Source organism: Nansenia antarctica (assembly GCF_963989245.1).
Source record: "Nansenia antarctica genome assembly, chromosome: 6".
Lineage (NCBI taxonomy): Eukaryota > Metazoa > Chordata > Actinopteri > Argentiniformes > Microstomatidae > Nansenia > Nansenia antarctica.
In genome coordinates this window covers 46,967,244-46,993,874 of record NC_137676.1, presented here as the reverse complement: position 1 = coordinate 46,993,874, position 26,631 = coordinate 46,967,244, and the positions used below count along the sequence as shown (strand labels likewise).

General features: G+C 43.6%; 1 protein-coding gene across 1 annotated transcript; it reads left to right on the top strand.

The window, feature by feature from the left end:
* Window positions 1–12,147: 12,147 nt before the first annotated feature.
* On the top strand, window positions 12,148–24,454 carry slc6a17 (solute carrier family 6 member 17; the record flags this gene model as incomplete). Its single annotated transcript, XM_080535040.1, has 11 exons — window positions 12,148–12,451; window positions 14,711–14,868; window positions 15,496–15,622; window positions 16,199–16,380; window positions 17,555–17,665; window positions 18,277–18,518; window positions 19,502–19,694; window positions 19,876–20,068; window positions 22,909–23,068; window positions 23,240–23,402; window positions 24,086–24,454. The coding sequence occupies 11 exons, from the start codon at window positions 12,148–12,150 to the stop codon at window positions 24,452–24,454; spliced, it is 2,202 nt and encodes a 733-aa protein (XP_080391166.1).
* Window positions 24,455–26,631: the final 2,177 nt, after the last annotated feature.

Here is a 26,631-nt window from a genome sequence, read left to right as displayed (position 1 = left end):
CTTTGACCTGTTGGAGGGAGAAGTAGCTTTGTCTATATACTGTATATATATGCATATATGCACACTGTATACTACTATATATCACATGAGGGAATGGAAACAGGCAGCAAGCTTAGACTGCATGAGTGAGTGTGTACAGTATGTGTGTGTGTGTGTGTGTGTGTGTGTGTGTGTGTGTGTGTCTGTGTGTGTGTGTGTGTGTCGGTGCGTGCATGCGTGAGTGTGTGTGTGTGTTTGTGTGTGTGTGTATGTGTGTATCTTACCTGACACTTCTCTACAGCTTTGTGATCCAAGTCTCCAACTCCATCACCAGCATAGACAGACACAACTCAGTCCTATGACCCCAGTTATGACTATGGCCCCAGTTATGGCTTGTTGAGTCTGCCTCTCCAACATCTAATTTGCAACGGTTGCCAGATTATGACTAGAGCTTTCTAGTATTGAAACACCCTTGACAAAACAAACACTCGCTTCCGGCTGTAAATGGAGATGCAGAGAGAATTAATTTCAGGATTAGTAATAATCTCAGCACTGTGGTGTGTCTGGATTTTCACTGTGTTCCAGAAGAGCTGCAAAAACAATATAATATATAATAATATAAATAGAATATAAATAGAAAAGTAAATAATATATCATTTACAGTTAATGTAAGATCTATTGAACATCAAACTAATGAATAATCTTTGTTTTACACACTGCTGGATTCAGAAAAAAATCCCTGAACATTCTGATGACACTACATTTCCTGAACGATCCATTTGTTTTGACACTAACAATAGACAGCATAGGGGATATAGATCGACATCCTGAGAATTACCCCAAAATACTGAAGTGACACCATCTAATGCTTTACTGTGTTATATACTGTATATTCCCAAAATACTATTGTGTTACTATGGAATGTGATCAGTTTACTAAAAGGTTCCACTCATCAGTTCCATTACCAGGACCTCCTCTCTGTAGAGGGGGATTCAGTGGGGCTGTGGTTTTGCCTGTATGCATGTGATCACAACTCAGAGGCTAGCCATGTCTCTATTTACAGACAGTGACATTAAGGTGTCACGTCAATGTCTGCTTACATTTAGCAGCCAGACCATTGACGCTAACTATCCTATAAATGTCTCATCACCTGGTTGACCTACCACATGCGGGATAGCAGATGCCACAGACTGGAAGACGTGTTACCACGGAAATATCTCTAAACAAGCGATCTATGACTTGGTGTAAAACCAATGGGGAAAATACAATATATTCACAATCATCTTTCTTCTAGGTCAGCAGTCAGCTACAGTACAGCTATGCATTCTCTGTTAGTCCTTAGTGTAACATTTCATCTGGTAAGTCGAATCAAATGATTTCCATACATGGAACCCTCAATGTATGGAAAACAGCTTTGATTCCAACCTGAGGCTCTGTATTGTAGTATGTGAAATATGGCCCATTACCTTTAACCTAGAATAATAATCATCTATTTTCTCTACTGTCAGGGGCAAGACCCAGGAGTTAGCTATTACTGTGCAACTTCAATGGACGAGAGGAGAGCGCTGGTGCTGAAATATATGACTGGAATGATTCCCTCTAATGGCCAGCCTTAAGCCTTTATGAACCCCAGAACTGTATGTCAAAACCCAGAGACCACGACTTCTTTTATGACCCATGCCACTTCAGTCTGCCGAGTGGAGCTGGAGTTGTTTATGGTTGAAATGGCATGCTGTGACCAGTTTTCATGGACCTAGTGGCTGATTGTAACAAAAAAGATGCCTTTCTCCCCCAAAGTCTAGTCCCTTTAATGAAGACTGACAGAAATGACATTGATTTGCTTTCTAATCATTTGAAGTGTCTAAGTTGAGAAGGGTTTATGTACTCTTTCTTTCTACAGAGGACTGGTAAGTATCTAGGGCACTGGACCTGTTGATATTAGCAGTGCAACACAGTCATCATGCCGTCATCAACCCCACATTCTCAGATCAATAGTGCAATTGGGTGTGAAGAGCAAATAGACAAAGAAAGGAAAGAACCATCAAGGAAAAGGAGAGACAGACAGACAGAGACAGAGACAGAGACAGAGACAGAGACAGAGACAGAGACACAGATACAGTAAGAAAGAGATAAAGAGAGAGAGCATGTCAGCTACAGTGCTATGACAGCAGGCTGGGTCGTTTGTCACTAGGACTGGAGGGACAGAGAGAGAGAGAGAGAACAAGAAAGAGAAAGAGAGAGACAGACAGACAGCATGTTAATCGATGACGGCCACAGTGCTATGACTGTGAGGGCTGGACCATTTTGTCACCATGACAGGAAAGAGAGAGGGGGTGGGGAGAGAGAGTGAGAGAAAAAAAGAGAGACAGAGCTGTTTGGTGCAGGCACTGCTGAAAGACCGCCAGGTAGGATTTATCACTGACTGCTGGCCATGTTACCAATGAACACATCTGTGGCTAAGGCTTGGTGGCATGCAGATATAAACAGGCACTGACACAATCCTCAAACCAGACAGTCACCGGCATGCAAACACATATGAGTAAGTCAGAGATGACAAGATGAAATAGTCATTTAAAGTCAATGTGTGAAATTGCGTAGGAGACTAATCTGCCCATTATGTCTTCAGAGTTTTGATCATGGATTGCTTTCTGTGTGAATGCCATGTCGGCTGAAGCTCCTTGCTGCAGTACAGATGGCTGTGAAGTCATCTCTTTCTAACAGAAATCTCACCAAGACACTTAAGCCTGCCTCAACAGCAGGGAAAGATGGAGGGAAGATAGAGGATTAGCTGTGCTGCTAATTATACATAGGAAGATGTAAGTAAATATGCATCTACCATAGAGCATTGTGTTCATGTTCTGATGTACTGCATCATATAGAATTTACTTTTAAGCATCATCAACACTTGAGATGTGCTTGATTTAGCTTGCCTTCCATGGAGTGTCCCCCCCCCCCACACACACACAAATTATGTATTTTGCCCAGGCCTGCTTGACACCACAGAATAACCCAGAATAACCACTCATTCTACAGCCAACATACACATACATGCGCACATTTTGATGCAAGTTTCATTCAAATACTAATAATTTTTCTGTGTTAAATGGGTTTCACTATATTAACCAATGCATTTAGTCAGGTGCAACTACAATTTTTGCCACTAGAGGACACTAAGATATCACACTTCATTCTGCAACCTCACAGAATTTAGGTCCATACAAATCATTTGAATATCAATATCAATATGAATAAATTAAGCAATTAGTCATATAGATATACACATATACATTTTGCTATTGATTACAGCAGTTGTTTGAATGATTCATATGATTATAATCTATATCTCTGAATTATAATGAATCACAGAAAATACAGCTTCCATTGTGTTAAATCACTTATGCAGCTCTGATGTTGATCTTGAGGATGTTCTCCTGGTCTTCTTGATCAATACAGACCTGTTCTATCCTGAGGACTCACCCCCCTGAAGGTGTAGTCTGTCCACCTGAGTATTAGAAGTGTGGAATTAAAGCATGAGTCATATCCCTCTTTCCTATTTGTGGATTGTGCACTTGTAATGCATTTAGGTATCCATGGATTTATGTGCATAGTTGCTCACAGCTGTTCGAGAGAAAAAGGAAAGAAAAAGAGGTAAAGAGAGAAGGGTTTATAGGAATGTCAGATTAGTCTGTGTTTGCAATACATAGATTTGCAATGGCATGTGGTATTTAGACTGTTGAAAACATTGTTCTGAATGCACAGAATGATAATAGTCCTCTATTGCAAAGAAACGATTCCCCTTCCCACTCTAGCACTTAGCACAGACATCTGCTCTGGACAAGGCTGGTTAACCGGGAAATAGAGTTTGAAATAACACGATGAGCAGGTGAAACACAGCTCTATAAAGCACCATTACCCAACCCCTCATACCAAGAAGGTTCTTAACCCAGGAGATACAAAAGATATCTGTATATGAACCTCAGCAGGGCTCTGAATAACCATCTGGTCCATTGGTGAAGCCTACAGGCCAACTTACTGGCTTCCACAAAACTACCTCCCACATGCAACACTGTAGGAGTTTAACCCTTTCAGTTCATTTTGCATTCATAACTGTGACCTTGAAATGCAGCCAAGCATCCATGGAGGAAATTCGCAAAAAGTATTGGGCTGTAGCTGGTAATGTGAATCAATTATCGGCACCAGAGAAACAAGAATATTGGCTAATTTCACAAGCCATTGCTTCCTCCCTCGGGGCATGACACAATTCATAAACAAACAAGCAAGGTCAAATAGTCTAAATTCTGAATTAATAAATGGCTGGTCAACAACACTGGTTGGCCGACCAATCAATCAACAACACTGACCAATCAATCAACAACACTGACCATCAATACGCTATCAAATCCATTTTATTTACTCAGCCTTTACACGGTGTTGTCATTCCAGTGAAATTACATGATATGCTTGAGACAAACATTAACTGTTCCACCCCTGGCCTCCCTCCACCCACACACACGCACACACGCGCACACACACACACACACACGCACGCACGCACGCGCACGCGCACACACACACACACACACACACACACACACAAACACACAAACACACACACACACACACACACACACACACACACACACACACACTCACACACATACATAATGCAGGGCACATAACGGATATGGCACTAGAGGTCTACAGTGCAATATGTATTCTCCATTGGCACCAATGAGTAAGCAAGTCCAGTTAAAATGTAAAACAGATTTTCAAAACCACTATGCACCACAATTCTCTCTAATCTACATGGAAAATCACTTTTTTAATAGAGGATATTAAAAAGTCAGTGATAGAAGGATGAGAAATCAAAAGAATAGAAATATCCACACACCAAGGCTTTTGTAGCACTGTGACAAAATTAGTATTAAGATCCTGAGTGATGAGATGACGTCATCCTCTGACAGGATATAATACATTCTATTTTTGCTTCTAGCGTCAGGGACAAACTGCCACCTCTCAAAACCCATAAAGCATAGCTTAGTTCGTCTGGTAGTGTGTACTGTTTGTGAGGTCTCTCTCGCTGATAATTTCTCTCCTTCACAGATTCCCTTTGTGCCCCTCCAGAATTGTCAGTGATGTAGTATAACCATACTCTCTTCCTGCATAGCACCAGTCCACTTCCCCTTTCCTCCCTTAGCATCAACCCATCCTTGCCTGCTCCCTGTATTACGTAACTCCTCCCTGACACTAGCTAGAGGTTCTCCCTGACACTGTTCATATCACAGCATGTGAGTGAAGCATTATTTCTTCTTTTGGCTCAACACCTTGGATTTAGGCTCAACACCTTTTATTTGATGGCATTTGTGTACATTGATTCATACACCATTCAGAAATTACAACAGTAAACAGTGCATAGTCCCTCTATTTTAGGGTACCCACAAGTAATGGAACAATTAGCTTGACAGGAGTTTCTGGTAAGTCAGGTGTGTTTCATCACATCACTTGTGCAGGCATAAGAGGGCTGTCAATGTGTAGAATTGATTATAGGCTTTGGATTTGCCTTTGGAGTTTGCTATTGGTGTCTGTCTTCAACAGGTGTCAATGAAAGTCAAGGAAGCCATTATTATCAGAAACATAGCCAAAACCAACAGTTTGGAACATCCTTAAAAAAGAAAAAAAAACACTGGTGAGCTCAGCAGTCACAAACAGGCTGATAAGCCTAGGAAGACTTGCACAGTGGATGACTGTAGAATGCTCAGAAAAAACGGTCCTGTAGATCAGGAACACTCTCCAGGAGGTAGGCGTGAATATGGCAGAGACAACCATCCACAGAGTATGTCACCAGCCAAACAACAGACGCTTGCACACTGCAAGGTGCAAACCTAGTTATCCTCAAAAAGGATGGTGAGGTTAGAGTTGGCTAAAAAGTACTAGCCTGCAGAGGTCTGGAAAAAGGTATTGCGGATAGATATGATGAATATTATCATGGAGTATCTGCCAATCAATTAATATTATCAACCAGAGTGATTGCAAGAGGAAACATTTAAGAAAAAAGGATCTGCCCAATACAGCATATCACCTCAACTGTGAAACATTGTGCAGGGTGTTAGGTTTGGGCATAGCTGCCACTAGCTAACATCTCGTCTGCTTGAGTGCAAGCAAATGCCTCTAAATTCATTGGATGGTGCTACATCATCAACACAGTAAAACAATGATCCAAAACATATAGAGTTTTTCAGGGCATAAGATCTTTTGGAGTGTAGAGTCGAAAGAAGTCCAAATACTTCACTGACTGAGGGCACTGCGGTTTCTCTCCGCATTACTATTATAATACAATGATACTTATCTTAGATAACTGAGGTTGGGGAGATGTACCATGGATAACTAATCCCAGCTGAAACATTACACTAGTCTTTATCACTGATCTCACAAGGTTGTGAGTGTGCAGAGGAGAGGGAGAGACTTCTGGGAAGGGAGTGTGGAAAACTTCTAGCCATAATCATGTTTATATACAGTACCGGTATCTTCCCTTGGGTCTGCAGTCTCTCTATTCTCTCTAGACATGGAATCCCCCCCCCCTCCCCCCCGCCCCCCAGTCTCCATCTACAACTCCTGCGTCACAACCTGTGAGTGTCAGTGTGCATTGACGGGGTAAGGACTGCACCAATCCAGTAAGGGGAGGTGGGGTGGGGTTGGTGGGGGGGGGGGGGGGGGGCGAGTGGGGGTTGGGGGCGAGTAACAGCATTCATCACATTCAAGGTCAATATGGCTCAGGCCATCACTGGTCATCACATCAGTGGTGCTCATTAGAAATCTGAGCAATCTGATGTCCTCTGTGTTAACATTTGTCCGATTAGATAATAGCATATAGTAAATGTGACGTGGTTTTGATTATATTTGAAAGATACAATATCTCTGCAGTGTTCGGGCTCCTCATTTAGGCTATTTTTCTTCACATGATCCATCTTGTTGTTGTTTTGAGATCAATAAACAGTGGTAAGGTCTGCTAATATGGGTGAGCAATACTGCAGCAGATTTGTTTCCATGTCATAAACCTATTGTTTTCTGCTATATGTAAAGTCCAGTGATAATTAAGACAATTACCCTACGACATCATCGTGTTTTACACAATTCGTGGAACAGACAGGGATTTCATTCAGTCATCACTTAGTGTGATACCAGGTTAACCTCATAGATCTCATTGGTAGCATTGCTGCAAAAGCCTAGAAAGCCAGTAGGTGCTAAAAAGAAAAAAGAAAAAGCTAGAGTGAGTAACTATCATATGATCTACGGTTTCCATAGCAACTGCTCCCAGCAGTAAGCCAATGGAAAGTGAGTCACATGAGGGAATGGAAGCAGGCAGCAAGCTTTCACTGCATGAGTGAGCGTGTGTGTGTGTGTGTGTGTGTGTGTGTGTGTGTGTGTGTGTGTGTGTGTGTGCGTGTGTGTGTGTGTGTGTGTGTGTGTGTGTGTGTGTGTGTGTGTGTGTGCGTGTGTGTGTGTGTGTGTGTGTGTGTGTGTGTGAGTGTGTGTGTTCATCCACACGCTGCCTCGTGATGAACAGAGAGAACAAGACGACTAAGGTTGCTACCTTGCCTGAGGCTATGGTGTGGGTTGGAGCCCCACATGGATGTTCCATTGTCATTTTCACCAATGGTAAAGACATTTTGGCAATTTGATCGGGAATAAGGAAAAACATGTTTAATACTGCTCAGAAACAAAATACTACATGTACTAATTACACAGGTATAACACAACGTTGAAGAGCATTCAACAACAGTGTGTAGCCCAATCTTATTTCTGTAGGATTTCATTAAACAGCTCAAATATTAGCAAATTACCTCAGTCTTTTCAGCTATAATCTAACAAGCAGGTTTTTTTACTCAACATGCTCTGTTTCAGCAGTCTGCACATCTTGGATATCCTGTTTGTTGTTTTCCAGAAGGATTCAATAGAACCAAGGACAGAAAAAAATCCCTGATGTCACAGACAAAAAATATTGTGCCACAAATGGTCTGGAAGGTAGCCTTTGATATCAAGCAAATCAAGCGATGTATGTTTTTGTAAGTCTCTCAGTATGCATGACCTGTGTAATAAGGATGATAATTATTGTTGAATCAGTTGTTTTTGGAGCATAAGCAGATGTAATGGAACATCTATTTGGAAAGGTTTGTTAAACACATCGGACAGGTGCATAATCCCACAATGTGCCTACCTGTCATTCACCTTTTGCCCCACTTCACCCAGCTGCGCAACAGCTAAACAAACCAAAACCTTATGGGACTAAACAAGCAATACGCACCTGTAGGCCTACTATTTCCCGTCAAATTCTGCAGATGCTTTAAAATAGGCTAAATTAACAACATCTGCTGACGTGAGTAAGGGTGGGTGACTCAAACTTGCGCCATGCTTCGTGATTTAACCATAGTACATTTTGCATGGTATGGGGAGTGTTATGCCCAAACCATAACCACGTGGAAAACCCGGGCCAATGCGACGTCAGAGCGTATAGAAAATATCAGTGTTCAATTGAGAAACGAGTTTCGTATGTCAGTAAAAGTTCGCGTTAATCGGTGATAAAAGCTGCCAATTCCAACCGTCGACGTCTTGCGTCGGACTTCACAACACTCACACCACTTCAGTTTCAACCGAGTGGGTGATTTCGCATCTCCGGTGCGCAGAGATGCTGTGTTCGAAGCTTAGTGCCTGAATGAAGATAGATTTGCCTTACTAATGTGCGGGGTTTGCGTTTTTAAATAAAGCCATTTGCTGTTATACTGTCTTTATCTCCGATAAGGTAAGAATGCATTCTAATTTATAGCATTATGTTAGTATGAAATCATACCAATCATCAATGTTTCCATACAGGAATTTACGCGATAGCATGGTTTATGACATAGCCTATCTACAGAATTAATCTGATAATTGTTTTTATTCTTGAAGATTGAGCGTCAATTCTCACCGTGTCACCTGTCAATAAAACGTGTTGGCTATAGGTTACCACCAGAATCTGCGTTGACAGCGGTCAACGGTGCAGGGGGTTCGGACTCGGAGGTTGATTCTATTACGATGCGCGCCGGCGTCTTTCATGTCAAACCTTTGTCACGTATCGAGCGTCCCAGGGAAATACAATGCTCTGTCTTTAATTGGCGATATGTTGGGTGTCTTCTCTGAATTGCTTTCTTTGACCTTGACAACGATTCGTGACAAGACAGGCTTCATCCACGCATATGGCTTGTTCTGTTGGAAGCAATAATGCCTAGGCCTTACATATTGCTTCTGGAATAGCCTAGTATCATGAATCATATATTTTAGACCTGTATATTTCAAATTGTTCATATTACAATGTAATACAATGCTTGCGGATTGCATGTGATCTTGAGTCTACACCTTTGCTACACTACGATATAATGTGTCTTTGGTGCACCTCAACATCAATACAACTCCATGTTATTATTTTATTTGAGTGGATGTCAGTCTATTTGAGGTGGAGAGGTAGGGTACCACTGATGCTGCAGGCATATGATTTCAATTTAGCAGGGGGAACCATTGCCTAGCAACCTCACTAGATAAAACTGAAGCATATCATCAAGGGAAAACCTGGACAGTAATTTTATCCACAGCAACTTCTCTTGGGAGGGATGGAATATTGGTGATGTGTAGCATTGACATGAATTCAATAACTTCCGCGTCATGTAAAAAGCACCAGTAGTGATGTATTGGAGGATAAGAGGTTAATTACTAATAAAAGATCAACATTATAGTGACAGACAGTCGTCTGAGTGCCCCATGATGCTATCTGTCTCCCCTGTCTCCAGTCTCAGACTTCCTAGAGCACAATAGTGAATCACACATGATTTGCATTATGTTCCCCAAAAGTAGGCCACAAATAAAGTTAGGTGTTCTCTTCCCCCCAGGCCACACCACTCTAACCATTTAAATGAGGCTCAGTGGCTGTATTTATATGAGGCACAGTGGCTGTATTTTGTTTAAAACATCAATTACAACAGTTAGGGTATGGTGATGTTGACTCACTGTTTAGAGGTGTGAGGTGCTGTGATGGAGGTGTTATTGAGAACTGGGTCTGTGAGAGCTGCTGGCTAAGGTTGGTTTCATGATGTCGTGACTGTAGGAGATTGTCGTTACTGAGGAATGTGATGTTCGTGCAGTTGGGGTGGCTTCTGGGTGGGAGCTGGCCAGGCGCTTTCTTAAGAAGTCACCACACATGGGATCTCAGCTTTCCAACTCGTCTTTTGACCCTCACAGCTTTGGCTTCTACTTAGCTTTATCCGTTATCCAAAGTCACATCTTTAGCCAGCCACTACAAGAGCTCAGAAAGTTATTATTATTATTATTATTTAATTAAATCTGCTATAACGGGATAGAGACAGCAGAGATTGACAGGAAGGATGGGTGAAAAGGAGGAGGGATGACATGCAGGATATGTCGACAGCCGGAATCGAACCCTGCAATCGGACCCTGCGATTACATGGCTGACGCCTTAGTGTGCAACGCTACGAAGTGCTCCCAGAAAGTTAATTTCAAAGTAATATTTTACTTACAACATGCCCCATGCGCAAGCAGCAGATTGACTTCACTCTTCATTTCGTAGCAAGTTTCAAGTTTATTGTTACGATATATTACGCAAGTGTAACAGAGTAAAATTCTTAGGCTTCGGATCCTGACATTGCATTGCAGCACAAGACATAGGGCATAATAATTCAAGCATAATTCAAAATAAAAAAGTGTCAGTCGTACAGGAGTGACAAAAAAGAATAGGCATAGTACAAGATAAGGTAGCAATAGTACAGGTAAGACAAGACAGGTTACACTAGTGGTGCTATTGCTTTCACATACATATACTGTACATTTCACTATTTGTTTCTGATGTTGAAGTCAGCTGTGTTTTGGTGTGGGCAGTAGAGCAGCAGCCTAGCTGCTGTTCATATTTTGTAGTGCCTAGCACAGCCTCTCTCTGTTAGGGCTAAACCAACAGCCCTCTGAGGAAGGGGCTACTGATCAGCTCGCAGGATTAGAGGACTTTGCAGAAAGCCTCCCTCCATAAATGTGCACTCATACACAGTTACACAGGGAGGTGATTGAAGTAGTGGAAGAGTCAGACATTCCCTGACAAATCTCCTTATTACCATGAGGCAGGCATAATACAGCCAATAAATGCAAAAGCACTCAGCTGTGAGTCAATACATTTGGATGACACAGAAAAAGCAGAAGCTGGAGTGTAGACAGTGAGTTTGTATCGTTGCTGCTGAGCTTATTGTAGTATGGATTTTTTTTTACTATAACATTAGATTTGACTACACCCAGAGACTTTTTTCCTCCAAGGCCAGTTACTACACAAAGAAACCCAGAAATCACATTTCCATAGTGCTCAGTTTGTAATGTGCCTTATAATATCATATAATTCTCTCTTTTCCTGTGATAAAATGGCCTACAGAAATATGTAAACTTTGATCTAGGGCTCCCAGATAATGTTAGCTTGATAGGAGTAACACACCGACTGGAGTTTGTCTTGTCCTCAGACCTCTGAATATCCTGGCCTCAGTTGACTGTACTTGACACTACTTGAGATGTAGCTGGAAAATGGCCTGCCTATGCCTGCCTGCTTTTATGTGTCATCTTTCATCATGTGATTTCAAAGTTGTGAGTGAGGGAATAAATAAGGTTTCAAATCCTTCCACATCAGAATTTCCACTGTACCCCAATCTCCCAAATTTCGTTGTTTGGTACCTGTACTATAGCAATGACAAATAAAGACCATTCATTCATTCATTCATTCATTCATACTCATGGCTATTAATCATGACCAATCATAAAATCATTAATCCAAACCAGCTCAACCAAGCTTCAACATGAACCATGACATCATTGGATTCTTACCATATATTTTGATTAACTATCTAAGACCAATACTGCATCTTACTGTATATACAGCTCACAGGCCTTTTGTGAACAATCTCAAACAATCTCTTAATCTTTCTCTTCACAGGCTCAGGTCAAAGGCCACTTTCCCCTTCACAGGTCTATAGACTCTTAGACCCTTAATCTCCCTCCAGCTCCTTTCTTCCTCCCACCCCTTACTATAGCCCGTCACCCCTTCTGGCACTGCCCCTTCTTGCATTCCCCCACTGCTGTTAGAGAGTCCCAACAATGCCTAAGAACAGCAAGGTGACCCAGCGGGAGCACAGCAATGAGCCCGTCACTGAATCTGTGGCCGATCTGCTGGCTCTGGAGGAGCCTCTGGACTATAAGACCAGTCAGATGAGCATGAGCCTGAGCCCTGGGGGCCCTGTGCCCCCCAAGGGCAAGGGCCTACTGCCCTCCCCGGACCCAGACGAGGAGGGGCGCCCCGCCTGGAACAGCAAGCTGCAGTACATCCTGGCACAGGTGGGCTTCTCTGTAGGCCTGGGCAACGTGTGGAGGTTCCCCTACCTGTGTCAGAAGAACGGAGGAGGTAGGTCTCTTGGGGGTTTGGAGAGGAACAGGGAGAGTGAATTTCTAGATTGTAGGGGCCAAATTGAACTGTTTTTGCAGTTGCTGTGTGGTTCGAGGTTGAAATTGTTGGCTGTTGTTCTTGGCCAGCCAGCCTGTCAACAGCTTCATTGTCTAAGCAAATTGCATTTCCATCCCATTACAAGGAAATTAATCTGCCACTCAAGTTCGTTTAGCCACCATTTCCTGAATGAAAATGTGCCCTTTTTTTTTAAATTTCTGGGACAATCTTAGTAGATTACTGTAGAAGTAACTGCAGTATATCCAATTTAATATGAGAATGCCAACACAGTCCCATGTGTATACCATTGAGATCAAATGGACATGTATTTTGCTTCTCCACATTGTCCCTAACAACATGTAAACAAGGCTCACCTACGGATATCCCCCAGCCACAGCGTGCCACACAAGAGGACAGCATATAGACACCTGCAATTTAACCTTCATACAGTCTGCCAGAACAATGTCTCCACAATCTAGAAATTTACCATCATTCCCATCATCCCACCATTTCTCATCTAACCTTATGTTGCCTGCCAGCATCATAAAGTGAGTTGAAAACACAGAAATTCAGACTCAAGTCAAATTGTGATGCATGAGTATAACGTAGCACATCTTATTAGTTTATTTTCCATTATCGGTAAGAAGTGTTTCATTTCATTTTGCTACATACCGTAATATGATAATGATAAGTGATGACAGGTTCTATAACATAATAACTCAGGTGATCATGGGCGCTGGAGTGCTGCTATCTGTCTGTATGTCTCTACCTACAGTACATTGACTGCCTGTGCCATCAACAGCATCACACGGTGGTTCACGGATTGTGAGCTTCTATCTTACTTTTTATTTCTGTGTCTGTCTCTCTCTCTTTTATCTGGCTTACCGCCCTGATATTTGCGCTGATGCGCTGCACTCCCCCAGGGTTGGCTTAAATGTTGTTAATCAAATATAGGAAATTAAATAGCTCTGGTTGTGTGTGTTCTCAAAACACTGACTGTCAGTTTACATTGCGTGGGAGGTGTGGGTTTCTCTGTGTGAAGGTAATGTAATATACTCAGATGAAAATACTAGGTGGATAAATGAAACACCACAGGTGGTGTGTTTGTGTGTGTGTGTGTGTGTGTGTGTGTGTGTGTGTGTGTGTGTGTGTGTGTGTGTGTCTGTACTCCTTCACATGAGCATGTCTGTGTGCATGAGTGAGCGAGTGCATGCACTGGTGGGTGTGAAACCTGACACCATGGTGGCCCATAGCCTCAAGTCCAGATTTGATCTAGTGATGCAGTTTGATTATCATTGATAACCCAGCCGTCTCTCTCTCTCTCTCTCTCTCTCTCTCTCTCTCTCTCTCTCTCTCTCTCTCTCTCTCTCTCTCTCTCTCTCTCTCTCTCTCTCTCTCTCTCTCTCTCTCTCTCTCTCTCCTTTCTCTCTCTCTCTTTCTCTCTCTCTCTCTCTCCCTCTCTTTCTCTCTCCCAACATCCTCTTTCTCTTTACTGTCCTATTCAACTAGATGCAATTTTCTTCTAATCAAAGGCCAGCAGAAATTACATGGAACAAAGGCTTCACAGTATTACAGTTCTCATTATAGTGCTCGGTCTGACACCAAAGACCTCCATATGATAAGCCCTAAATCAAGATCATTGTGTTCCTTTGTAGTGTAAAGTGTATTGCTTGTGTACCTCAGCCCGAAGAGCAACCTAAGGGACATTCACAGTTTTTTGATCCGCCCACCAGGCCTCCCAGATGTGTTATTAGAGTGATTTATTCTCTGCCTGGAAATAGCAGCAGGTGCGAGTTGGCCGTCTGGTGAACTGGTCCTGTCCGGCTGAAATCTCCTCCTGTCACCATGGTGCCTCATCCTGACGTCATGTTGCAGTGTCAACCGTGTGCCTTGTTGTGTCTGAGAGCATGATGATGCTCTTGTTGCGTTCAGTCAATAGCGCTAAAAGGTAGCTAGGGGGTGCGCAGTGCAATTTGGACAAAGTGGATGACAGAGAGACAGGATACAGTGAACTGCAATAGAAACTGGGATTAGAAGTTTCCAAGAAATTGGTGTTGAATTCGCATTGTACAGTGAATGATGAATTGATTCCATGTAAGATGACTGTTTCATATTGTACAACCAGCATGTAAATATTCCTTTCATCTAAAGGAGCTGTTGTTGACTTTTATTTGCCTCTCTTTGCCTCACCCACTTCCCCTTCCCCTCCCCCTACCTCAGGTGCGTACCTGGTCCCATACTCCATCCTCCTTATCCTCATCGGCATTCCTCTCTTCTTCCTTGAGCTGGCAGTGGGCCAGAGGATCCGGCGTGGGAGCATTGGGGTTTGGAACTACGTCTACCCACAGCTAGGGGGCATCGGGGTGTCCAGTCTGATGGTGAGTACAACATCTACCTGTACACAAGCTCTTACACAGTACAGATCTACGATTCTCTCACCATCACATGTTATCTGGGAGACATGTTCAAAGCCTATGGTCGGTACTCCTTAATTCCCAAGGCCTGCCTATAACACAGTTCAAATGCAGATTCATGAAAAGGTTAGCACCAGCCACTAGCATCTGTCACGTCACAACACTGTCACTACCCCCTCTGGCCCATGTCCTGTCCTGTCCAGCAGCAGCAGTGACTGAGAGCAGCAGTGTGTCTGCCGTCAGCAGTATTCAGTCTGAGCCCCAGCCTGAAGCAGTGAGGCGTGAGGCAGGCTAGAAGTGGCACAGTAAAGGGAGCTCTGCTCAGCAGCTATAAATACGCCTACAGAGAGAGGCCTGACACAGGCTTCTCGCTGAAAGAACTCACTTCAATAATTCATCGACCCTCAGTCAGCTGTGTGCTCAACGTCTAAGCAAACGCAGACAAGAGGGCCTTCAGAACTACGACTTGAGTAACCTTTGTGGCTTAGTGTCTGTGTTTAGAAAGGTGTCTGTGTCTGTGTGTGTCCGTGTCTGTGTTAGAAAGGTAGGTAGTATTCCGAAGAATAAACAACTGTCTCTTTTCCCTTCCAGGTTTGTGGTTTTGTGGGCCTTTACTACAACGTTATCATCGGCTGGAGCATCTTCTACTTCTTCCAGTCGTTTCAGTACCCTCTGCCCTGGGCTGAATGCCCCATCAGGAGGAATGGAACCGAAGCCAGTGAGTGCAAAACACACATAAACACACGCATAAACACACACAGCAAAGCAAATTATAGCATGGTGCAGTACAGTGGTACAGTATAATACCCCCTCCTCCTAAACATCCTTCTTCTTGGTGCCTGTGTAGTCCAGAACAGTTGGTCAGCCTGTGCTATCTCCTATAGTAAACAGCTGGCTTTCTGCTGACTGCAGTGCTGGGATAGCCCTCTGCCTTATCAGAGGGGGCAGCTCTGATAGTGCCTGCTGTCAGAAGGTATGACCGTGGCAGTGCTGTTCCAGTTCCAGAATGCCCTGCAGCTGGCAGCAGCCTCAGTAATTGACAGCGGCACATACCAGATCAAACCGATCACAGTGGCCTCATCTCACGTTAGCATTTAGTTTCTCCCACTGCCCACTGATCGTGAATGCGGTCAGGAATGCAATTGGATTTAGCTCAAATTGTATTAAATCATTTGCTCAGTTTTTCACTTGGTGTGGTCAGGCCTTTTCTATCCCACAAATAAACCACACATGTGTGCTAGCAACTTTGTTTATTTATTCCGTGTATTTTATTTTCTCTTTTCTCTTCTCTTAGTTGTGGAGCCAGAGTGTGATAAGAGCTCGGCCACAACATATTTCTGGTATCGCCAGACCCTCAACATCACCAGCAGCATCGATGATACTGGTGGTCTCAACTGGAAGATGACCATATCCCTGTTTGCTGCCTGGTTCATCGTCTGTCTGGCTGTCATCAGGGGCATCCAGTCCTCTGGCAAAGTGAGGAGTCTCCTGGGCAAAGAGACAGTTCAAGACAGTTCAAGACAGTTCGAGACAGTTCAAGTTCAAAAGCTTTATTGTCAATTTCTAGGATAAAAATAAAAGTGTATTTAACCTCCACAACAGACACAACATAGCCAGACAGACTTCCCAAGTATGTTTCTACAACTAATGCACATCCTCTCATGTCATGTTCATTTCATTTTCTCTGAATTTTTTTATAACTACTAATGGGTCATATGTGACAGCAGCTGGTGAAAACGGGAACAAGTCGGCAACCAATGAAATGTTCAGACTTTTATTCAGAAAAATGTAAATACATTTCAACTTAAAAAAAATAATCTGAAAATCAATGACACACTCGCTAGTCAAGCCAAAATATTGCAATGCAATGGATTCGGTGAGTAATCCCCACTACTACCTAGTGAGTGTAGAGTAGTAGGGATTACTCACCAAATCCATTGCATTGCAATGTTTTGGCTTGACTAGAAAGTGTGTCATTGATTTTCAATTCGTTGCCGACTTGTTCCCGCTTTCACCAGCTGCTGTTACATTATGGTGTAAAAGGTCAGGTTTCCCTACTAGTGTTTCTTGACTATTCATGTCTTATGTTATGGGGAAAAGAAGCATGGACAATGGATATGGTTATATTTTCACATTCAAGGCACCATTTAGATGAAAAATGTGTTGACTGGCCATAACTATGACAATGTCCTTTCATCTCCATCCAAATAGTGAGTCATGGAGCGCAACACATTCAACCCACATTTTTCAATAGCAAATGCATAAGAGAGATTTCCAAGCTCTGACACACTTTTAAACATGGAATTTAGTAATCCAATTATGGTAGCAATACTAAAGCAATTCACAGAAATGCCTGAGGAAGAGATTCCTTATCCGCTCTCCAAACATAAAAGATTCCCCTCCACATTTGTAACATGGCTTTGTTTTGCAATTGATCTTTCTGTGTGTGTGTGTGTGTGTGTGTGTGTGTGTGTGTGTGTGTGTGTGCATGTGCGTGTGTGTCTGCATGCCTGCGTAGTGCGTACGCCTGCGTGCATGCATGCGCGTGTGTGTGTGTGTGTTTGAGGGATTACAGTACAGTGTGGTCCTTCTCCCTTGCAAAGCTGCAGCCCTGCGGTGTCCATGGTAACTGTTCTCTCCCTCCTTTCAGGTGATGTACTTCAGTTCCCTCTTCCCTTATGTGGTGCTCTTCTGTTTCCTGGTGCGTGGCCTGCTCCTCAAAGGTGCCGTGGATGGAATCGCTCACATGTTCACCCCCAAGGTGAGAGGAGCCCAGCCAAAAATATTTGATCTCAGACTGTATCTCATTATGCTTACAATCAGACAGTCAGGCAGGCTACCAAACTTGTTTTGATCCTCATCCATGGATAGGTGGATAGATACAGTTGTGATATATGTTGTCTATGACATACACTCAAACATACACTTAACTGTTTAATGAATTCAGAACCTCAGTGCTGAATCGTTCATTTTAGACCTTTGTGCAGCACAATTGTGGGACAAAAGTGTATAAGACTGTTATTATTAGATTGAAAGTGTGGTTATTGTCTCCATCTCATGGCTGACTGGGGTACATGCTAGAGTGTGTCTTTCCACTGGGTAATACAACTAAAGATTCCTATGGTAAATGGAAATGCAAGGGTATGTGCAGTATGAAGTATGTGCAATTGTCAGAATAGAAGTGATTAGTTAATTTGATCTTGTATCTTAATTGAAATCACTATGTATCATGCTCTATTTCATTTAGGTTATTATCACATAAGTATACAAAGCAGTTGACAGTTCCTACAGTAATCAAAGTCAAGGGTTTATCCCAGAGCAAGAATTTGCGATAGTGTGAGTATAGCCCTGATATATACCTTTCCTGTCCAGTTGGAAAAGATGCTGGAGCCCCAGGTGTGGAGGGAGGCAGCCACCCAGGTCTTCTTCGCCCTGGGCCTTGGCTTCGGAGGTGTCATCGCCTTCTCCAGCTACAACAAGCGTGACAACAACTGCCACTTTGATGCGGCACTGGTCTCCATCATCAACTTCATCACCTCCATCCTGGCCACACTGGTGGTGTTTGCTGTGCTGGGCTTCAAGGCCAACATCATGAATGAGAAATGTGTTGTAGAGTGAGTACATCTGCTGTACACTCAGCCAGTAGGCCTACACACAGCCTTCATTGGTTTTGTTGCCATATTGAAGAACTTAAATAATCATTAAATTCTCTTGATTTAGGCTTTATCAAATATGTGACAGGGTCTGATGAAAAAGTCCCCAAATAGGGCAAGGTAATTTTTCAGTTTCAGATTGGAGGGAAGGTTGTAAGCTGGGGGCGGCTGTGGCGCAGGAGGTAGAGCCGCCGTCTAATGATCGCAAGGTTGGCAGATCAGCGGTTCGAGCCCTGGCTAGCCACATGTCGAAGTGTCCTTGGGCAAGACACTGAACCCCTAATTGCTCCCAGTGAGCGGGCCGGCGCCTTGAATGGTAGCTTGCCGCCATTGGTGTATGAATGTGTGTATGAATGGGTGAATGAGTGAATGAGAGGCCGTTGTAAATTTAGCATTTAAGCTTTCAAATGATGTGTCATACATTGCAATCTGAAACAATCTGTCTGTGTGTATGCATTTATCATTATAGTCCATAATGCATGTAGTGGTCCCATCCCATCCCATCTGGGCATCAAAGCTGTAATAAAAATAGAACACAGTACATTTAAAATGATTGCCCACTGTTACCAACACAACATTTTTACGAATTACTACTATGTTCATGAAATAAAATAGCTAATTAGATTAGATTAGATTAAATTAGATTAGATAAATGTAACTTTATTGTCATCGCAGAGTACAAGTACTATACAACAAAATGCAGTTTAGCATCCAATCAAATGGGCAAATAGTGATATAAGAACATGATATAAATGAAAGAATGGCAGTGATAGATAACTATGCAATCATTGATTTAATTGATTTTCAACAACGCTGAAATTATCAAATGATCAGACTGTGTCACAAATAATTTATTTTCAACCAAACATTGGCTTCCAAATGTTATTGTAGTAGTATCTCTCTGCAATCACTTCCACTCCTCTGTTCCCCCTGATACTGTCCAGGAATGCAGAAAAGATCCTGGGCTACCTGAACACTGGTGTACTGAGCCGAGAGCTCATCCCTCCCCACGTCAACTTCTCCCACCTGTCGTCCTCAGACTACACTGAGATGTATGGAGTCATCAAGACCATAAAGGAGGACAGCTTCGATCAGCTGGGGCTGGGGCCCTGTTTATTGGAGGACGAACTCAACAAGGTCCCTTGCTTTTGCAATTTACTTTACATTTTTTATCAGCACACAGTATATCTAACATGATTTACTACTACTTTCAGATAACCAAAGGTCACCTCATAATGTGAAGTGAAATTAAGGCAGATTGAAAATGACATCTATTTTTCTCCTTTCTCTCTTTTTCTCCTTTTCTTCCCTCGTCAAGGCGGTCCAGGGAACCGGTCTGGCCTTCATAGCCTTCACAGAGGCCATGACCCATTTTCCATGGTCTCCAGTCTGGTCCGTCATGTTCTTCTTCATGCTCATCAACCTGGGGCTGGGCAGCATGATTGGCACCATGACTGGCATCACCACGCCCATACTGGACACCTTCAAGATCCGCAAGGAGATCCTCACAGGTCAGGGCTCAGTGTCATAGTAACGGTGCTACATACTGATAATACTAGATAGTACTAGACAGTGGCGGCTGGTGATACAAATGTTGGGTGGGGCACAGGTTATGGGGGCATGCTCCACGGGGAAGAATATCAACTTTAAAATCTGGATTTACAGTCGATTTTAGCATGAGAATATATATATAACTTGTATTAAAGGGCAAACTGCAAACACAACAAAAATATGATGCACAACAACTGACAAATCAACTGGAATAGTCTTTGTTAGCAGAGTACACCTAATGTTAACAGAAGAGTGGCGGGGTGGGGGCCCCTGGGCTTGAGTCATTGTTCGGGCTCCTACCTACACCAAAAATGATAAGCTACAACTACACCAACCAGAACCTATGACCAGAAACACACATATCCCAATGGAGTATGTTATTGGCATAAAGCACATGAAGAAAAAGCAAGGCCGTTCTGTGAGGACAACAGAAAAAACTTAGGAGTAGGCTATACTTGAATAGCAAGTGGTCCCTCAGCAGAGAGAGAGAGAGAGAGAAAGAAAGAGAGAGAGAGAATGCCATGTCAAACCTTAATGGGTTCTTTTTTAGGGAAAGAAAGAAAGACTACGGTATTCATTTTTTTATATTCATAATATTTTTCCTTTAACATGAATCAATTAATTAAATTAAAGTAAAGTATACTGCCTGAGCTGCTGGTCATCTTTTCTTTAACATGAACGAAAATTAAATTAAATTAAAGTGTACCTTTCTATTATCATACAATATTTCCTTGAACATGTAAACTCTATAATCATACAGTTGTCTTTCTATTAGTTGTCTCTGTCATACTGAACTGTTTGTTATCATCCTGAACTATCTCTGTTGCTCACCTCACCTCAGTTCTGTCTCTATTGCTCTCCTCTCCTGTTGTCTGTCTCTCTGTTGCTGTCCTGTTGTCTGTCTCTCTGTTGCTGTCCTGTTGTCTGTCTCTCTGTTGCTGTCCTGTTGTCTGTCTCTCTGTTGCTGTCCTCTCCTGTTGTCTGTCTCTCTGTTGCTCTCCTCTCCTGTTGTCTGTCTCTCTGTTGCTCTCCTCTCCTGTTGTCTGTCTCTCTGTTGCTCTCCTCTCCTGTTGTCTGTCTCTCTGTTGCTGTCCCCCATGTTTGCCTCAGTGCTGCTAGCGACACCCGACCCAGTGCTAACTGCTTCGTGTGGCTCTCACTCTCAACAACATTGGTCGTCGCAGCTGCATTATTTGCATTACTCCCTTTTTTTTTACTTAGCTATATCAGGGCTCTCAAGTCTCACGCATTGGGCGTGAGACACATGCATTTCAACAGCCCACTAATGTGCGTCCGCTTCATTTTTGCAGCTTTCTCTTACGAATTTAGCCTAGGCTATTCGTAGCCTACGTCCTGCGTGACTCAGTAACGTAAACTGGTGAGATGAAAACCTGGATTCCGCGGGAATAAAGTTGCCTCAGGAATCAATTAAAACTGCCTCGCTGTTTTGTGGGGGGGCCTCGGGATTTTTAATTTTATTTTAATTTTAGTTATTTAAATTTTTTGTATACAATGTTAGGTGGCCGCCGTGGCCCCCTAGTGGTAGTGGCCCTAGGCTGCAGCCTAGGTAAGCCAATGCGTTAATCCGCGCATGCTCAGGGCGCACTTTTGTGCGCCCCGACCGGGAAATAGGAGACAGCCAATTGGAGCGCTGCTACAGCTCACGTGTTAGCCAAAAGTATTATTACTGCCATAGGATCCCATTCGGCCGGCGTCCCGACTCCCTACCCTTGTATATATATATACAGTGTATATGTATTTTCACCGTGAATTTCACACAGATTTTTATTGTATTGGAGGATTTTATATATATATATAAATTTTTTTTTTTTTTTCAGATTTTATCCCTTTTTCACCCAATTTGGTATCCAATTGAACCCAACCTAGCATCCAATTATCCCCTGCCTATTGCGTAGGATCCGCCGCACGACCCCGTGGCCGGCAGCCCCAGAGGAGATCGCCAGGCAGACTAGCTGTCTGGCTCCTCGAGCCCAGCACCGTTATTCCGGCACCCCGGGGGCGCTGTTGCGCGACGGATCCTTGTCCGGAAATAGTCCTATACCGCCCTCTGGAGCGGCCGCTCAATATGCCGCTCCCTGTGTGCCTCGGCCATATCCGGGTCTGGCGAGACCGGGATTCGATCCCAGTCCCCGGTGGGCAGCTTGCACTAGTGGCTAGTGCTTAGACCGCTACCCTACCGCGGGGCTGTATTGGAGGATTTTTAATGAATGCTGATAGGCGCCGACAGAATATCAGCCGCATTTTATGAGTAAACAATGTTTATTTAAAAAAACTTTTACAAGTAGGAGCTAGGAAGTGGGGGCGCGTTGGAAGGTGGGGGCGGCGCCCTAGCGCCCTCTATTGGCCAGCCGCCACTGGTACTAGAATATGCATACAGTACATTCAATCAATTAACAAACATTTTATAGATGCATACATACATAACATACATAGTGGTATGTTACATGTTGTGAGAATACAATAGGGGAGTAAGGGGTGGTAGCCTAAAGGTTAGAGAGGCCGGCTAGCAATCAGAAGGTCACTGGTTCGATCCCCAGCTCAGGAGGGAGCTGCATGTGAGCTGGTGATTGGAGGGTTGCTGGGATCATATCTTAGGTGCCTACCACTGCCATTGAGCAAGGCACTTAACCCCTAATTTCTCCAGGGGCGCTGACTATGGCTGACCCTGTACCTAGAGCAAAAAATAAATGTTGTTGTGCAATGACAAAAAAGTTGAATCTAATCTAACTCAATGTTCTCAGATGACATTTTTGACAACATTCCCTCCTCTCCTCCTCAGTTGGCTGTTGCATCGTGGCCTTCTTCTTAGGCCTGCTGTTCGTCCAGCGCTCAGGGAACTACTTTGTCACCATGTTTGATGACTACTCAGCAGGCCTGCCTCTAACTGTGGTGGTCTTTCTGGAGAACATCTCTGTGACCTGGATCTACGGCACTAAGAGGTACTGGACTCGTCTGTTTAGCGCAGACACTGTGAAGAGAAAGGAGAAATGCCTTGTATTTCAACCTAGATTGGTGATGAAGATTTTGTTTTCAAATCTTGGTTAACTTTTCTATCTGTCCACCCCAACCTTTGTATCTCCCTCTTTCTTTTCACCTCATCTCTCTCTCAGGTTCATGCAGGACCTAGAGGACATGCTGGGTTTCAGGCCCTACTCATTTTACTTCTACATGTGGAAGTATGTGTCTCCTCTGTGTCTGACGGTACTCATCATTGCCACTGTTATAGAGATGGTTGTCAGTCCTGCAGGCTACAACGCCTGGGTGGAGGAACTGGTCAGTGACATCACCTCTTTTATGATAGTTTTGTGTGTGCGTCCGTGTGTGTGTGTGTGTGTGTGTGTGTGTGTGTGTGTGTGTGAGCTCAATGATTAATCAAACCCATGTTTATCCTCAGGGCGTCTTCATACTCATACGTGCATGTGTTTGCCCTTTTAAAGATGCAGGGCATAGTCTGTTGGAAATCTGCGTGCATGCTAGTAAGCTTAGTCTGTTCAGAGCTAGTGATACAAGTGAGATAATGCAGAGTTTCTGCTGCCCATTTACAGTTTGACAGAACGAGAATCCTTTTATTTACATTTAATTGTTTTATCATAAAACATGTTGTCCAACCAGGTAACGTGTGGCTATCGACCATTTAGATTTGTATGCAAGCATAACTTTAGTGATGTTTTTGTTGTTGTAATGGAAATCAATTGAGGCCTCTCTCCTAGAACACTCCTGGCCAATTGTACATAAACCTGTGTCTCGGTTTTAGAAAGCACTTTTCAGGACCAAAACAGCATTAGTCAATGAAATATTTATTTAATGGGATCTCATTCCCTGATCGCTTATATTAATCGATTAACCATAGTCATTTAGAACCATTAGAAAGCTTGAATGTTACACCCTGCACCTTTAAATATGGTTCTCTGCAATTGGTTGAGTCATTCTCTTCTCCTCTCCCCCCGTCATGGCAGGCCTCAGAGCAGTTCCTGAGCTACCCGCCCTGGGCCTTAACCATGTGCTATGCCCTCATCATCGTGGCCATGCTGCCCCTACCCATTGTCTTCATCATCCGCCACTTCAACTTGCTGTCGGATGGCTCCAACAAGTTATCCGTGTCCTACCGCAAAGGCATGATGAAGGACATCTCCAACCTAGAGGAGGTCGATGAGTCACGCTTCATCCTCAGCAAGAACCCCAGCGAAGCGCCCTCCCCCATGCCGGGGCATCGCACCTACCTTGGTCCTGGGGGCATCCAAGAGATGACCAGCACTGGCTATGGCACAGGCATCGGCACCAAGAGTGGCTACCAGAACATCACCTCCCCAGAGTCTGAACTATGATCCCACAACCCAGGGCCGTCCACTGTCATAAACACTCTATGCGGTTGTTTAGGGCCACAACCGCTACAGGGGGCCACACTTGCGCTGTTGATTTAGCGCAAGCTACCACCCATCAATCCAAAACTCTGCTAACATCCCCCCCCCCACCCCACCGTCGACGAAACAACCGTCAATCAGAAACTCCGCTACCCACCCCCACCCCCGTCGATGAAACGTTGAAGGGGGGCCCCAATCAAAATCTTGTTTAGCGCCACCAAAGTCCTAGGGCCGGGCCTGCCACCAACCCCCCTTCCAGGGAGGCAGTGAGAAAAAAAGAGTGAGAAAGAGAGAGAGAGAGAGAGAGAGAGAGAGGAAGAGAGAGAGAGAGAGAGAGAGAGAGAGAGAGAGAGAGAGAGAGAGAGAGAGAGAGAGAGAGAGAGAGAGAGAGAGAGAGAGAGAGAGAGAGAGAGAGAGAACGCTGCCTGGGGATGTTGCAGCGTTCATCACACCTTAACCACCACCTCCACTCCGGACCGGAGCAGAGCAGTATGCTTCTTCATCTTCCAGAGCTCCACTCCGTCACTCCTCCACACTGGATCCATGCGACTGACTGTCTGTCCCAACCATGATGGATGATGGGAAATGAGTCCGACCAGATATAGGTGAGGACTTCCATTGTTATCTGCCCTAGGGAATGGGGTTAATGATGTTGAGTAGGTAGGCAACAGTGACTGAGGGATACAGTCCAAAGCTCTGTCATTTGGCCTTCCTTGAGTCTCTACATTGTATGAGCTGGGACTTTCCCATTATTTGCTCATTTTGTGTAGAGGGCTGCACTCAAACTCCACAATAAGGTATTTTTCAGGTCTAGGTGTCACTAGTGCTGCAATATGAAAACTGTGTTTTTTGTGAGTTTTTTTTGGGGGTCATGGTTGGTGTGTTTTTACCTCAAAGCTTTTTTGAGGAATAGTAATCGGAAAAAAAGAACATGGAGGGTAGAAGGAGACTCAGAAAGAAGCACATTGCCCTTTTCACTTCTACAGCATCAGTTTTTAATTTCACTTCATGAAATGGAACATCTCCATTGGCCCTATTAATGGATATATGGCTTCAATCTTAATGGATAAATCATCTTTAAAAGTAATGTAGGCTACTAAGTTTTGTAACTTAGAAAAGGAAGGTATCTTTATCAAGTATACACAATGATAACAGAAAATCAATAGTATCAACAGTATGTTCCAATATATTTGCATGATATGGTCAATGCAGTATTAAGTAGAACTGGGTCCACTACTTATGTCTTTCCAAGATAAGAATCATATCAATCAACACTATCAAAGTACATGGAGGTGGCACCTCTAATTCTGTATGTGTCCGTAAACATTAATTGTGGATCTCCTTCTATCTCTATGTTATTAGCGACATAGAATATTGTACATACTGTATGTTTGGCATAAGAGGTATTATTCATGAAGAGATTGTGTTCTTGAGCTCTTCTGTTCTCCCTTGAGTCTCAGAAGCACGGCCCGCCTGCCTTTCCCCGAGCCTTAACACAGAGTAGGACTTTTATTAGTTGTAAGACAACCATCTCCCATCTCCAAAACAAATAAGGCATCAAACTACAGCTACTGCCCATGGCGTTCCACATCTATCCTACTTCAGTTAGAGGCTCAGACAAAGGCTCCACATTTTAATCAAGCCCTTAGAAGACAGGGGAAGCTTCATCTGAGCAACGATAAGCCAAGCACCAGCTAGCATTTGATCATCAGGCAGCTCGGTGTGTGTGTGTGTGTGTGTGTGTGTGTCTTTCTGTTCTCCTCAATCAGCCCCTGTGACACCCAGTGTTTAAAAATAGAGGCACGTTACCCAGGGGAAGCTGCGTAGGAGACAGCGACGCACCATGGAGATGAATTCTCTTGTGATGCCGTCGAGGAGCACCCCCTGCCCCCATAGACATGTACACCGTTTTTTTTGTGGAGTTGGGAGCCCGGGCAACGTTATGGCAATGAAAGCTTAACGTAGTGACAACAATTTGGAAGCAGGGGGCTTTAAACAAGCTAAGCCACTCCCTAAAGATGGTTGTTTACTTACAATGATTCCAAAATGGATTGATGGCCATTCAAGGGTTAGTTTTGTACATTCCTCTAAATATGACAACTATTAAGCTGCACTCTTGATTAATGGTACTAACATAGGTG